Source organism: Plodia interpunctella, chromosome 24 (genome assembly GCF_027563975.2).
Source record: "Plodia interpunctella isolate USDA-ARS_2022_Savannah chromosome 24, ilPloInte3.2, whole genome shotgun sequence".
NCBI classification, from domain to species: domain Eukaryota; kingdom Metazoa; phylum Arthropoda; class Insecta; order Lepidoptera; family Pyralidae; genus Plodia; species Plodia interpunctella.
The window spans coordinates 3,167,313-3,184,622 of NC_071317.1; the positions used below are offsets into that span (position 1 = coordinate 3,167,313).

Sequence of the window (17,310 nt, forward strand, 5' to 3'; positions counted from 1 at the left end):
GTGCTGACTTAATTTCGTCAAGGTCGCTAATAGTCTAACAAAGAAAGATGCCAAAGATTGTGCAAAGCGGAGAAGAAAAAGTAGGGACGCGGTTACTGAGTTCCAGCGATTGACGGCTAAGGTAGATAGAGAAATGCTCACATAAGACAGTCAAAGATATTTGTTTGAAATCAATAATATCCTACTAATTTTATAAATGCAAAATTTTGTGAGGATGTAAATGCGTATGTACGTTAGTCTTTTACGAAAATTCTACTGGGTACCTGGAATAAATATAGGTGAACCCTATATTATTCCAAGTACCAAATTTCAATTTTTATCCCGAAATTCCCACGGGAGCAAAGCCCCGGGGTGCATCTAGTAATATCTTAGAGTAATATATATTTGAGAGTAAATTATTTAAATAACATACAGACAGGATCTATAGTAACGTAAGATAGAAGTAAACAATACAACAACAAACAAAGCAACTTGGTCCCATTTAAAAAGAGATTTTTTTGTGCCATTTATATCGATATACTATATCGATATAAAAATACATCCCTAGTCTGCGTTTCGTCAGCCAGTGTTTAAGTGGTTAGGAACATAACCTATTGACCTTATCTTAGTTTACGAACCCTTGACGATGTTTTTCTTCACGGAACCTTGTGTTTTGGCGTTTATAGGTGGCCCTCGGAACTTGTTATTGCTAGAGATAAATTTGTAAACACGTATATACTTCCATTTTAATTTAAGTACGATTTTGATATCTATTACTTATAATATGATAGCCTAATAGTAAAAAAATAAAAATTTCATTAAATCACAAGGTTTTATTGTCCTATATTATATTATATAATATTGTTATCCAAACAAAACGTATACCTATACAAAATTACTGTTCAATCGGCTGAAAAGATCTGCTTCGAAATTGAGTGTCAAGACTACACAAAAAGTTGTAATATAAATAAAAGATAGTAAAATAAAATAATAAAATGTTTTCTGAATGAAATTACACGTAAGTTAGAGGTCCTCTACGACGTAGGCATGTCGTAGCAAGCGCTACGACGTAGAGGTTTTCGTAGCTGCTACAAGTTTAACATGTAAATATAATTACGTATTTTTACCATCGCAAATCAAAACTAAGTATAACCGAAGACCGTACGAAGTGGGAAAGAAAAAGTAGTACTCGGGCGTGCTTTGACGCTTAACGGCTAAGATATCGGGAAATCGTTCAGATGAGAGAAAGAGAGACAGTATAATATATGTATATTGATGTATATATCATATTTAGTAGCCATCACAAGTGTATGAGCTATTTCTTGCCAATTATATCTTACGCAACGCTCATTTTGCTAATACATTCTCGAGCATGATGCACGAGTCTAGACTCAATTGTGTTATTTAGTCTAGATTTACAGTATGTGCTTTATATACAAACTATGAATTGCTAAGTACATCGACCTATTAAATATGGTTTATAGTACTTTGGTGATTGTGGTGTGTTGTTTCCGCCTTAGACTACTCTATAACCTCCAGTGGTAGACAGTAGTAATGATTAAAAACCTGTGAAAGCAGTTAAGAAGAAGATTGACGTAAAATTATCCAACAAATACGCGGGGCATCACAGTCGGTTATTCAATTGAGATCACGAGAGGATAAAGTAATTATTTGTAAAATATGTAAACAGGTATTAATACTCATATATTCTAGCACAACCTTACCATTTCTTGAAAACAGATGTCATTATAATAAAATTAAAAAAAAGTTATATTTTTCATTTTTTAAATTGAGTTTTACTTACTTATCAATAAATCACTAATCATTAAAATCACACTAATAAAATCGAAATTGGTTCATACGTTTGGGATTACAATGACACAGCATACATACACACACGTTAGGGTTTTATAACAACCATCTATGTTTATTTGTCAGGGGTTTGAAAACAGAACAAACCAGTCAGGTTACTATAATACTTCAAATCGTATGACGAACGAGTGTACTCGACATCCATTAAAAACAAATGACTACAGATTATCTTGACTATTCGTTGAATAGTACTACAGAAGCTTACTCAAATTATCGCTCCACCCCCAATAAACTCCGTCTTCATCAAATTAACCTGTACTTAAAAAGTTCATTGGAAATAGAACTATAACACGTAGTAATAAGTGTGGTTTTTGTATTTTATCGATGTTGTCAGTTGGGGTTTGAAGGGCCAGTCACACAATACTGCATTGAGATGGTCATGTAGGCTCCCACGGCAGGGTGACGTCTCACAGATGTTCTGTTAGAAGTGGTCGAGGGCAATAATTAGATCATTAGAAATATTATGTCAATAATTTACCTATGATACTGGAGTAGTAAGTCGTTAATTAATATTAACGGTATTACTACTGGTAGTAAGATTGGTAGTAACTAGGGCACCTGCTTCATTAGTACAGTCTTTCACCCATCATCCGACAATTCTTTAACCTGCATGCGTTTATAATATTAGTATGGAGTTTTCTATCTTATGTCCTTAGAACTATTAAACACTCTAAGAAGAATATGGTACTTCTTCCTACCATAATGTTTTATGTACATTAGCGATGGGTAACCGACACCAACTGTAAACGGAATTTTACGGGTGGAATGGCGCCCCTCTTAAAAGCCGATCCGAGTCAAGTGATTGTTGACAACGCAGGCAAATCTGTGGACTCTGTGTGATCCATCACTGTTTGGTAGTCCGGGAGGTCGGCTGTGGAAACTCCTCATCAGTTTATAAGAACGAAATCGCAATGTTAATTAGTATCTGAAAATTTGAAAGTATATTCTTATCCTTAAATAATCTTATATGCACATTCACACATATTTCTTTGAGCAAACCATTAATATTATTTCAAAAAACAAATTAGAATTCGATTTGTTCTAAGATATTATAATATACGTAGTTTTGCATTTGCATGAAAATTCACAGACTGTTTACAATGTTGTGTGTGGTTTCACCCTAGAATAGGACCACTTCGTATCTTCATGTGGAAGTCGTACAAGGCATCTCACATAATAATATCTAATAAGCTATAATAGCATTCTCAAAAAGGGTTCTATAGAAATTTCAGGAGACCCGCGAAAGCAAAATAAAAGAGGTAAATACAGCCGAATCTACAAAATGCTATTTATTGCGCGGACTTCGCGGCGTCGTCGGAGAGCGCGCAGACATTAGAGAGAAAGATTAACAGGTAATTTAAGCGAATCAGAACTGTCAAAGTAATTTTCATATTACGTTTTGTGCAAAGTCTCCCCGGCTACTTCAGGGATAGACCGGGATTCCGCGCACCCCAGCTCTCACTTTTGCAATATAACACTTTAATGTACCGTTTATTTGCACTGAGCGTTTGGTTTTAGCATTTTACGAATTTCAACAAAAAATATATCAATTATCCTACTGTATGTATAATATTTAAACACATAACTGAAAAAAAAACTTTTCATAATCACTTCTAAGATGGACAATTTTCAATCTAAATCCAAACTGTTTATTATCAACTTATTATAATTCTTATAAAAACGTCAGTTAAATAAAACTTAAAAAATACTCGTAATATTTGTACATACAAATTTTTAAACATGGCAAAAATTGCACGAAAAGTAGGACCAAAATACGGACATAAAAAAACTACAAAAAATCCGACGATCCATTTTGACATTCTAAAAAAGTCTTCTAAAGCGCAATTTCGTAAACGCCTAGCGTTAAAACGTTAATATTTAATGCACGATATCGTCTTGCAGCTATTATAACCCTTTCAGCTGCATAGCGGCGTCAGTGAAGATTCTATTTGTTTTAACTCAATTTTAGTATCGCGTTACTGGCTGTAAAAAATCCGCGCGCGCTTCGTGACTATGGTTGTCAAACTATGTGCGACTAATGACGAAGGTAATCTTCGTTATTAATTTTAGAATTGAACCGCTAGAAAATATTAAATAGTATAATACAAAACAATACCAGCTTTTAATAAAGGTACTAACAAAAAATACTTAATGCTTTTGAAATTATTTTTATTTATTTATCTACACGTAGTGAAAAAAAAAATACCTTCGTTTATCATCCAGATCTTAACCATAGCAACAACTAAAGCAACAAAGTCTATACGTTTACCAATGAGTAGTAGGCGGAAATCTTTTTCATAATTTCAACAGAATCCCATTAGATTAGAACGCCAGGAAGTATTTAGCATTTAATTCGAGGGTTTAGTCATGTCATACCTATCTCTTACTTAAACTTTTTAAAGCGAATGATTGTATCGCGTATAGATCTATTCTATTTACCGCTTTTATCAAATAAATGGTAATATCTGAATGGTTCGACAAATAGGGATACCGACGACTGTGCGAAGTAGTGATGAAAAAGTAGGAAATACACACTAGGCTCTGACGCTCAATACCTGAGAAACAACTGGGGAAACGCTCAGATAAGATAGAGAACACATGTTGAGAAGCGCTGGTGCGGTGGGGCATTAGCGCGGACGACGGCTATTAAGTAATAGTTTGGTGCCGGATGCGACCGGTAAATATGTGAGCGGTGACGGCGACGGATGCAGTGGAGTCGACTTTGCTTTATAAATAATTGTATGAATCATTGTGTGCCCAATCGTGTAAATCGAAATAAAATTCGATCAAAAAGGCCAGTCACCATATTTGACCCACACAAAGATCAACATGCACGACTCTGGCTCTGGCTCTGCAAAGCGTAAGGGCCTATGCTCTTTCGGAAGCTCTGCACGTAGTAAATTGATGTATTAAATTAATTCCTTTTGCTATATGCAGTAAACACAAATACCAAGATGCTGATATATCAGCTTAATATTAAGTAAACACAAATACCAAGATGCTGATGTGCTATAGCACATCAGCATCTTGGTATTTGTGTTTACTTAATCTTAAGAGTAGTTAGGTATATATTTTTAACTTTCTTATTAATATTTCCTAAATTAATTTAAGATTAAACATCTTTGAAATATGATAGGTAGGTAGTGCGTATTTATAAAACTGTTACGGCTCTACGACTTTCAGCTTCCGCTTGAAAAGCGCCAATAAATTAATTAGATCACATTAAAGACGTCAATCGCTTGTCTTGTAAATCATAACCTCATACATCAACCATCGTATCGACAACATCCTGATCTACCATTATGGCTTCTATTGATCTACCAGATCTTAAAGCAGGAAAAATCGGCACACAGATTTTACGCCGACGATTTACGCCTCACACTAAATTTTAATGTAAACAATGTTTTTATTTTAAAATTTTAATATAAATGAGCATCATTGAGGACGCAGTATTCATTGAGTTAAAAAATTAAAAATAGTGTTAATGGGTGTACGGAACCATTTTATGGGGTAATGCATGAAGGAAGTGTCTTGACGACCTTTTTATCTAGCCGTTTAATGTGAAAAGAGGTTTTATAAGCGTAATTATTTTTTTAATGTTTTTAAAGGGGAACACAATTTGTCGGTGAAGCACGCGTGCGCGGGGTTAATGAAAGTGTAAACTCGCCTTTTTGTTTCCAAATTGCTTTCATGTTTACGCTGTATCGCTTTGTGATTCTTGTTGCGTTGTTTTTTCATAGTTCTTCAAATACTGTGATCCATTATTAATTGACAGGTTGATATAAAATATGACAAAATAATACTCCATATTTTTTGTATTTACATATTTTCCCTTTGTTGGAGTTAGGTAGTTATAAAAGTTTTAGTCAAAGCGCAAAGACCTGAATATAGTTTATATTATAATAAGTTAATAAATCTTTTTTGACACTAATTTTCATAAATAAAGTTAATATATAAGTTAATATATCCTTTTATAACAATCATTCAATTTTATTCCTTCATTCTAAATTATAAAAATAACATCAGATATAATAATAGTTATGGTTACTTCTTGACACCTATCAATTAAACTCAAACACGTATAAAATATTTTCACCTTTAGTAGCGAAAAAAAACTCGCAAATTGAAAATTCTTTATACAACTTAATGACGTCAAAAATTAGCTGTGTATTGCCGACTTCCGAATCGTAGGTGGAGAAGAAGCGGCGCAACGAATTTCACCCCTCAAAAATTTCTCCAAGGACCTTTAAAAAAATCAGATTGAGAAAATACGATTCACAAAATACTTTCAAAACTTGAGTGTTGTTCCCGAGGTTAGACCACCAACACTCAGACGGGCTTTCAAAGCATTTACTTCATTAGAGACAGTCGAGTTGAGACGAGTGTCTCTGAACTATGTGAAGTGACCGTCATCCGGAGGGTGGTCGACGCCGTGTGACGTCTAGACAATACGGGGACTACTAAGAGTTCCCATCGTTGTACGCTGGCAGCTGCGAGTGAGAATGGAGTGAGTTTTCTATTACCTAATCCTGTTTGTGTACGTGCAAACAGTGAAAACCTCTAATTTATAAAAAGCTGTAACATATTCTATTATTACAATTTTTTGATTTCTCAGCAATTGAAATAGTTTTGTTTTATTTTAGTAATAGCAATCATTTAATTCTATTTTTGTTCAATATAATTTTGTCTTTACCTTCGTTACAATGCTTGATATTGACAGAATAAGGACAAAACGCATTATATGTAATTATATGTAATAGCGTTTATGATGTAATTTTTTATGACTATAGAAATGAAGAGTGGTTTGAATTTGGAATGAACTGTATTAATGTGCCTTTCTTTAATTTCGGGATTTATAATTATTTAGTTAAAAAAAGAACTAGAAATAGTTCGATGTCTACTTTAAAAAATATTTTTCATCACTTAAGTACCATTGTGGTGCCAGAAATTCTAGACTTGATACACGAATCAAAATCACTTATTCGAGACTTTGAAAGTCTACTACATAGTAGGGCCTAAGGTTTGCGTAAATGTGTCCCATTTTTTTTGTTGTCGCGACTCCTTTAAAATGTTTTGGCTGGTAGTTAAGTGGCGTGGCAAATTTACTAATTTGCCTATTCTGACCTTGTTTTTTGTTAAAAGGGGTTAATTTTTTTCCAAATAGAACGTTTGAACTTTATGATGAATTGAAAAAAAAAATTGTGAGAAAAATTAATCGTTATTTGAAAAGTTTTTCTACTTTAGCATACGTTTAGTTTATGGAAAGAGAAATTAAGTTTCTTTCCATTCTAATTTTCTTCTTGTCTAGCACTACGGCACGGGCTTTATATATGGAAATATCATACTTAGGTATATCGTATTTATCATTTATCTATCTATCTGGCACCTTCTCCAAGTGTTCCCAAGGTACCTAAACTGGTAGACAATGCTACAACAACAATGATACAACTTAATGCTAACATTAAGCTGTATCATTGAATTTTGACTGGAATAAACTATAAATTAATTAATGGTACTTAATCGTTTTCCTTCAAGTTGAGTTAATAATATCACTAGCCCGTTGTTGCGTCGCTTATCAAAATTATTTTTGGGCTACATTAAATTAAAATCGATTTAATAATACAGGACCGCACTCGACGCAATGCAAGCCAAATGTGCGCAAGCGCCGTTGTAAACAGTCCAGTGGGAAGACAATTACAGTGGCAATCGCATTGCAATGCTTTACGATCGTTCAGTCAGGATAACATTCATTGCTAGAGGATGTATCTGAAGATGCATAAAAAGTACAATACAATAATGAATAAATATATATTTTTTTAAAAACACAAGCTTCTCCAATCGCTTAGCAATAAAAAACAGAAAAGAAATGAGTAAGTTCAAAAATACCCAAATAATAATTAAGTTTATTAAATAATTATTGTTTATAACGACTAAATTAAAATCTACCTTTTATAGTTGAAAATACCTATAAGTTTGACATCGTCAATTCTGACAAAAACACTCTCTAATAAATATCGAGAAAAAAATAGTTGAAAGTTATCCATGAAATTATTACCACCAATTAAAAATGGATCAATATTTTAACCCAAAAAAAGATTATACATTTTTAATCATAAATTAATAAAAACTAAATTAAAAATTAAAGAAGGGTCATAAAGTTGCTGGCGTCATCTCATATACTGGAAAAAAGCTGGTGATTTCCAAAGAGCTGAACGCACATGTTCCAAACATAGCTAACAACTCTCTCGACTAAATTCTCTTTTAAGTAAAAAAATAACTAGATCAAAATCGGTTTCGCCTTTTGGCTGCTACGATGCCACGGACAGACATACAGATGCACATATAAGTTAAACTTATAACTGCCCTCTTTCTGTCATCGGGGTTAAAAAGATCATACTTCGAAGCTACGTCGTAAGAAATACCAACTAAACAATGTCGGCAATAACAATATGGCTATAATTACTGCATTTGATTGCAATAATGGCTTCCCACTGTTGTTTACGAGTTCACAACATACATACAGACAGACAATCGCACTGGCGCTTCACATTTGGTGCACGCACATTGAGTATTCTCTGAGTTACATCATCCTTAGTTTAACGATTAGTCCTATGTTCTTTCATGTTCCATAACATCCGGGACTGTGACGCCTCGAAGCATGGGATCAGCGTAAAATTAAAATTCTTAAAATTTTAAACAAGAATTTTAAAGGTGGATTTATAACCAGGATTAGAGAAGCAGACAAGGTACTGTGACAAAATATATTATGCCACAAAGTAAGCGACGCGTGTGTGACATTTTTTTGTGTTGCAGGCGTCCATAGAGTGTGGTGACTACTTTACCATCAAGTCCGCTTGCACGCATGCATATAAAAAAACCGGCCGCCGCCTGATGTCAACCTTCTTAGGAAACAGCGATAAGCCCATACCTGTTGTTTTCTACATGATGTCATATTATTGGAAGGTAATGATTTACACGTTTCAGGTCCCATATGCAAGCATAGTTAAAGAAGTAATCGCCGCTTCCCGTTGGAATCCTGAAGAAGGAACCCTTTACCGGTTAATAGCTGACGATTAGCCCAGAGCGACGGGGTGTTTGTTTACCTGATGACATTTCCGCCGCACGTGCGTGTAACGCGAGCCGCGCCATGCTAATGCAGACGAGGGATGCGGCGACGTCGATTGCTATTCGAAATTTGAATATTTTGAATATCGAGCATGCGTTCGAAAAATGAAATTGAAATTCATTGAAATTGGTAGTAGGTGTAGAGGTAAATAAAAATCCTGGCTGATGATATGTTTATGTACGATTTACATGTTTTATTACTACTACTTATAAGGGTCCTCACCCTTATATGTTTATGTACGATTTACATGTTTTATTACTACTACTTATAAGGGTGAGGTTCTTCCTAGCTTTCTATTGTCGACTACCCCCTCTATTATTATCTTAATAAGTTTTTAAGGAATACTACTCTCAAAATATAGGTTATATGGCGTTTCGGTCTACGTAAACATAAATGTAGTTTGTTAAAATAACTTGAAATGAAATCTTCATTTGAAATTGCACAGTGGTTTTAAAACTTCCTAAGATCAACTACGATAAGTGATTTTGAATTATAATATAAATCTGTTGAGATTTATTAAATGTGATTTGATTTATGGTTAGTATTAACTATTATCGACATTTTTATCCCCTTCCCTAGCGTCACTAAAGAGGATGAGCGGTAATGCAGTGTTTACGGGTAGGTACAACACTGGCTGTTAATTGCGACCATCGGCATTGAATGGTCTTATTTAAAGGTTCACGGTTGGATTTCAAGCGCTAATAGACATTTGTTTTACTTTTTTTGGATAGAGAGGAAGCAGTTAATTGATTGTTGCCTATGCAATATGTTTTAATTGTTAAGGCCTGTTTCACTGCTTGCAGATAAGGTATCTGTTAGCCTATCAAATAAATTACAAATTTAACATATCAAATAATTACCGTTCAAAATTATATTTCACAAGTATTTTCTAACCGGCAAATGACATAAGGCATAATCAGATTTATTAATTTGTAAGATTACAATTAAACTCAAATTCAATTCAATTTAAACGCAACGATACTACGCTTTCGGATATCGAATCCCAGAAATTGGTCGTTGGGTGGACAGCCTAAAAATGTATAGGTAAAGGAGATTTTACACTTGTTCAAATAGCAACAACAATTGCGAAGCTTTCAAGTGGCGCGTCTTGGAAAATTGTCCGGGCGGAAGTCACAGCTCGCATTTTCATAATGTCAGCGCGCGCCGCATTCATATGTTAATTCATTGACGAACATGCCCGTCAGTGTGGAGGTGGACTGTTTCCGTTGAAAATATAATAATTTAGGTAATTCAGAATAATAATTTATAGACATTTCGACCTGTCATGAAAATGCCTATTTCATTTTTAGGATAATCTTGTATTTTGTATTTTTTTTGTATTGATTCGTAAATTGCTTTTAATAGCGCAACAGACGAAGAAGACAACGAAAATCCTATAAGGATTACGTACTATTATTATTTACTATTCCTTTTAAGATACGGAATCCTGAAAATATATTTGTAAAAGAAAAATGCTGAAAATATTTTGGTAAAGAAATTCGCTGAGCTACGACCTTTTTGAATAGCTGCGGCGCACTCCTGCTTAGTATTAGTTTTAAGTTTTTTTTTTCTTTATTGTTGTTACTTATGTGATAATAGGTTTGTGTGCGTTGAGTTGTTCAAATAAATCATTCATTCATTCATTTATATTCGGCCGTCAAATCAATCAATAATTTTAACCGATATTTTATTTAGGTTAGGTAGATATTTTTTTAAAGTACACTTAAGATAGTCTACTATGCCAATCAATTTTATCATACTGTATCACAGTATGGAGTGGTGCGGTAAAAACAAGGTTGCTGCCGTTAGAGCGGGCACAACGAGTGGTCGTTAAGGTTATGACCAAAAAGCCTTTTCAGAACCCTACTCAACTACACTTCTCGGAGACTTCCATTATGACAGTTACGCAACTGTTTATTGCCATGATGTTGTTCCGTAAGCTTTAAATAATTGGTCTTTGATCCGACGCTACATATTTGGAAGCGTCGTTGGGACCGAGTCTGTTCTACGCCTGTACGTACGTAGGACTGTTTTTGCAGCACGACATTTTGAAATTCTTAGCTGTATTGTTTATAATAAGGCTAATAAAATATTGAAAATATACCCTTGCACAAAGCGTGTCATCAAATCTAAAATTAAAGAATGGCTTTTGACATTAAGTTATTCTGACACAGAAATTTCTTTTGCCAAATGAATTTCAAATAATAAATACATAAAATACATTAAAAATACTAGATCCTGCATCAAATTACCAATAATATTTATTCAATTAACTAAATGTATACCTAAATTTAAACTAACAATTATAATAAACAACATATATTCACTCAAACACACTTTTCACATAAACTGTTACCACCAGGCGACGGAGATTGTAATAGATTCAAGTTTTTATACCTCAATTTCAGTAACAAACATTTTCTATTATTAGTTAAGTTCTATTGCGATAACTTAAAATAATTCCCAAAACACAGATTCGTCTAGCTCTGGATTTATGGAATTCATGTACATTATACTCAAGAACTATTACATAAATAACTTTAGTTATTTCATCTACCGGATCTTCCGTAATGCCTTCTACCAATCAAGAGACAGGTTTATTCCTAGTTTGATGGTGGATGGTTGAACGGTGGACCCGCTTAATAAACATTTATATTAAGCTTATGAACGTAGTATGTATGTACATAATGTCCTTTTTGTTGTCAATATATTTTTTTGAGTTTTTGAGTCTGAGATATAGAATAGTAAACATTCACCAGAAAAAAATCACTCAAATTTTTTGACTGATTCATTTTTTCTGTACTGGACTGGGCGTGGAAAAGAGACTACTTTCTTCGATTGTTTTTCATACTCATAAAGATTACTAACTCCAAATTCGATCTTATATCTCCATAGTTACGGGAATTTTCGTCAATGAATTAACAATATTTGTTAATGAATTAATCTTCTATATCTAAAAGTCTCACTCCACACTAGGCAGCATCTGCAAGCAATTTTCCGCGCGGTGATTCACTTGCATTCTTCACTTCCTCAAGAGCCTCCAATCGTCTTCTTAACGAGACGAGGAAACTTCTTCGCTAAGTATAGACTAGGGTGTCATGCCCCTTTAGAAACTTCTGTGCAGTTCCGAATTAAACTTTGATTTGACGATAATATGGAGACGGTATACTTTTTTTGTGTTAGTTGTCTTTTAGATATAATTACTTAATTATTTAACCAAGTACACACCGCAGTTTTACACCGCAGAGGCGTAAAAGTTATGTTTCCGTATAATTATTATTATAATTCTTCAGTTTCTATGATCTAATTCATATAACTCAGTCTATCTCGAATATCGATTTAATAGTCTATTAATATACTATTAGGATTTAATAGACTATTTTCTTTATTGATTTTCTGAAGATTAGAAACTGATCTAGGTAATTCAGAAAAATATCGAATAAGTAAGATTTTAGTTTAATATTCAGCTGCCAAATTAAAAGACATCGAATTACACAGCTCAATATTAGAAAATATTCCAATATGTATATTTTCCCTCATCTCCGAGGGAAAATATTGATTATCTCTTATATCACATGTTCATTAGCTTTTGTTAATAATTATTTGTTTTCATATACAGGAAAATAGGAGTAAGAAACAAAACAAAAAATAAACTGTTGGTATTGCACCTTTATTTGACTTTCTAACTTTGTACTATTTACAAAACGTGCCGACGAGATGCATAATAAACTACGAACACTTACTCAACCGCTTATAATATTTACAGTCATTAACTAATATAAAGTAACATTCTACTAGCTAAATGAAAATCTTTGGCTAAATCTAGCTGCCTTTGGTTTTATATCATTGCAACAAAAGTCTTTAAACTTAAATTAAATTAATCAATACAACAGTGGAATTCAAATGTCAAACTACATGTTTTCTTTAATTCAACGCCAATTATTTAGATAGATGTTATTCTTTTTTCAAATTTCAATTCTCTACTTCAATATTACTGGCCATACTTTCGTTACTGTTCTCATTGATGTCTATGGTTTTACATTTTTCGATTGTCTTTTCTTTATTCTTTTCAGCCGGCTCACCTGTCTCTTTTAGACTGTCTGCTCTAGATTCGCTCTGGCTTCTATCTAGGTCGCAGGGTATAGGCATGCCGAAAGCAGGATGACCGGGATAGTACATATACGATAGTGGTAAATTAGAATAGTTTACACCTAAATGTGGGCCATAAAGTGACTGCAATACAGCTTGATTGTAAGATTCTTGAAGTAAAGCTTTGTACTCAGGATTTTTCGTGAAATCTACGCCGTATACTCCCGCAAAATGCTTTAAAATCGGCGACCCTTCAAGTAAAGGCGGGGCGAACAGTGCTGGATTTATAGCTTTTCCCAACATTGGTGTTGGGTATTTCATATCAGGTAAGGTCGGTTGTCCATTGTTGTTGACTAGCACTTTGACCGCGACCTTCCTCGCATGGTTCGCCGCCGCGGCCGCCGCAGCCAACATTCCGTTCTCCTGCATCTGTAACTGCTTCCGTTTAGTCTTATATCTTCTGTTTTGAAACCATATCTTGACTTGTGTCTCTGTCAGTTTTAGACTTACGGCTAGATCAGCTCTTTCTGGCCCTGACAGGTATCGCTGTTGGCTAAATCGCCTTTCGAGCTCGTAGACTTGAGCATGGGAGAAGGCTGCTCGAGATCGCTTTTTCCGTCCGCCATTTTGATTGTATTCCGTCATGGAGAAGTTAGGTGGGGTGAGAAGTCTCGGGTCTCCAGAGGGTGGAGGAGTGGAGCATTTCCGAGGTTCGTAGTGGAGGTTGAAGGGCTTGTAGCCGATGTCCGAGCTGGGAGAGTTGCGACGTCCGGGGGACCCTGTGTTGGATGAGCGAGAGTCGTAGTCATCTGCAACAAAAACAACAAAACTTAATTCAACTGTATTTAGCAACCAATCTTCAGGAAATACCTTTGAAGTTCTACTTTTATTGAAATAAACTGTTTGACTTTTTTTTGCGATATTAACAATCCTGACATAAATTACCAATATCCCCACGAATCCTATAAAGTTCCAAATTTCCGATCATTAGGCCGCGTTCACACGGCACGGCACTAATCAAACGTCACGTCACGCCATCCGCGTATAAGCGGACAATGGATCCATTACGCAAATTGATAAATGTAATTTGTTTGGGCGTAACAGGATCGCATCTTGCTTGACTAAGCGTAGTAACTTAAATGTAGGTTTGCGTGTGATTTTACATAGCACGAAGAATGCCTTTGCAGATTTGTATTTGTCTTATATTATTGAATTTTCAATAAAAATATTATTATAATATAATTGGTTTATTGTATCATAAGATTTTTTAAACGTTGTGTATTATTTATGAAGCTGTTCTTATTTTGTAACAATATTGCTCATTAATAATAGTAATCTTGACTAAATTATTTCTCTCTAGGTCTCTCTTTCATCTAAGAGTATTTCCGGTTGCTTCCGCAGCTCTTGAGCGTCGAGACCCATGATTATACTTTAGGTCATAAAGCTGTGATTGTATCTACTGAAGTCTTATAGAAATTTAATGAGGCTTTTTATACAGAAAACAGTTGAATAGCCAAATGTAATTCAAAACCTTTTACGCATTCAACATCGCAACAGTACAAATGGTACCCCAACAAAACCGTAACAAAATGCGCATAATTCCACTGGCACGTGCTGTGAAAGAGCTCAACTAGTAATTACTAAATTGAATGCTTCAATAGCTTTTAAGCGTCATTACTTATAGTAATGAGGGAGTGTAATCGAAGTGAGGCTAAGTGGCGACGTCGCCGCGCGGCACCGGACAGTGTGAACGCGCCATTACGCCGCCATTGTCGTCGCGGTAATTACAGCCTGGCCACATTCTTAATTTGAATAATCATTCGTAAGTAAACGAGAGTGTCATTCGAAATTCAAGATTACGGAGCAAGGTTGATGTTCTTGCGTTTTGTTTTTTTTTTTTTAAAATGGCGCTTTATGCAAGCCTGTTACATTTGAATTATTTTGGAGCGGTTCTAACGGTACCTACTAAGAAGAACCTTCGATGCGTGTTGTTCCCGCCCTCAAGGGATAAATCCTTGATATCTGATAGGCAACGACAATATTCTAGCAGTTTCAAGAAAGGTAAATGGTGAGATCATCAAGTTACATATTCACGAAATAAAAACGCTTAAAATTTCTAACAATGCCAGTTCTAAACACTGGTTTTATTAGGTAACAATGATCAATAAACACATGAGTAATTTGATGTAAGTACCTAAATAAGTAAGTAAATCTATTTTTTCCGATATTAGCTGAAAAACAGTAAAACAAGTGGGCCTGGGTTCAGTAGGTAAGAAGATCACAAACCCTGGATTTTAACTGCCATAAATAGAGAAAAGTGGCGGGAACTGAAGGAGGCATAAACCGAATGAATAAAGACGAAAAGATAGATCATTTGGTCTATTCTTATATATAGGTGAAAACTGTAGTAAAAACTGGAATACTATCAAAAACTTATAAATGATTCGATGCTCTCATTAAAAAAATTGTAAACGTCATTTCTTTTCCAGTTTTCCCGGTCACGGATTTAAAAACTTATAGCATTGTCTATGACAGCTTATTCTATTTTTAAATTGAGATTTTGAATAGTTGTGCTTGTAACTCTTGCTTTGTAACGGCTTGGTTTCATTATTTTTAGACTTTCCTTTAGCGGATACTAACATTAGCATTAAATGCAACACATAAGAGAGAACTAGACAAAAATTAAATATAGAAAATAAATCAGTTTCCATGAACATACAACAATTTTCTTCGTATAAGTATTTAAATAATAAAATACAATGGTTAATGTCACTATTATTAATTACGTGATTTACTGTTGAATTATGAATTGCATGACCGCGATCGCGCAGAATCGAGACACAATAGATAAACAATTGTTTCACCGGCGCGTTTGCACGGTTCGTAAGGTAGACGTTAACTAGTTTATCAAATTAAAGATTATATATATATACCCTATTCATTTTGGACTGTGACAAAAGGTAAACAAACCTTGAACAAAAAATTATTATTTCTCGTTATTTCTTTGTTAATTTTAATAATTTAAAAACAGCAACAACAAAAAATTTAACATTAACAGAAAGTAAGAACAAAATTAACAATGGAATAACGAGAAATAATGATTTTTTGTTCAAGGTTTGTTTACCTTTTGTCTCAGTCCAAGATGAATAGGGTATAGATAGGTACGTAAGACTTATATATACTTAATGATCAAAAAAATCATATTAAAACATATTAAGTAATCTGAGTTAACTCTAAAGTTGCATACCCCTATTTTTTATATAACTAAGGATGACGAGAAAAAGTAGGAAACCGGATTTTGGGCTCCGAAGGTCTATTTCGCGGAAGCAAGCGGAAAAACGCTCAGACGATAGTGTATAGTAACGTAAATTATTTCACAACAATAAACTAATTATAATGATCATACAACTACAAAAAAAAACAGAAATCTCCCAAAGGGTTATGCTTTTGGGTTGAAACTTATCTAGTGACGCAATAGTTAATCACAGTATAGTAAATCATAATAAGCCTGAACAATAATTACGTAACTACAATATTAATTGGGACTAACCTGACAATTCTGTGACTGCGTACTGGTTTTTCCGTGACATGTCCAGAGCGCCGTCGTCACTGTAGTCCCTGTACCCGCCACACTCGTCATAATACTTCAGTTCTTTCTCCAAAGTCTCCTTCTTCCCAAACCCCTCCTCCTTGCCGTAACAACCGCCCGCTTTGCCCATAAAACTCATCTTCGCGCCAAAGTTTGAATCCTGACAGAAAATTCCATTTTCAAAATCACACTTTTCATTCTCTTTGGTTAAAATATCGTTGATTGAAAACGGTGTGGTCAGGTTGGTCTTCTCACAATCTTGCAACGTCATCGAATCCTTGAAGTTTTTTAATTTCGCTTCCATTTTTAAATTTCAAAGACACATGGGCACTTAACCGCGCGCTCCCGAGTTCGCCTCGCCACAGAAGCGTTCCTCAAACGAATAAACTTTGCGTGATAGATTGCCCGCCTGTTTGACGCGCGCTAAGCCTTCGACAGGGACGGAAATAGAAACCCGCGAGCAGGATACAGGGCGCTAGAGTGAGACGACCAGAGATTAGGGCGGGCGTTTTTTAAAAAAGCTCCTGAAGTAGCGTAAGTAGTGGGGATCGTTGAGTTTTTCTTGAAGATGTTTACGTGAATACGATTTGATCGCTTAGGCCACTGCGGTGATTGTTCTGTTGCTGTGGATTGGCTGTGAATTATGTTGTTTGGT

The 17,310-nt window shown here is 34.7% G+C and overlaps 1 protein-coding gene across 1 annotated transcript; it reads right to left on the minus strand.

The window, feature by feature from the left end:
- Window positions 1-12,638: 12,638 nt before the first annotated feature.
- On the minus strand, window positions 12,639-17,042 carry LOC128680594 (homeobox protein Nkx-3.2-like). Its single transcript, XM_053763840.1, has 2 exons — window positions 16,617-17,042; window positions 12,639-13,875 (listed from the first exon to the last, which is right to left on the minus strand). The coding sequence occupies exons 1-2, from the start codon at window positions 16,957-16,959 to the stop codon at window positions 12,950-12,952; spliced, it is 1,269 nt and encodes a 422-aa protein (XP_053619815.1). The 5' UTR covers window positions 16,960-17,042; the 3' UTR covers window positions 12,639-12,949.
- Window positions 17,043-17,310: the final 268 nt, after the last annotated feature.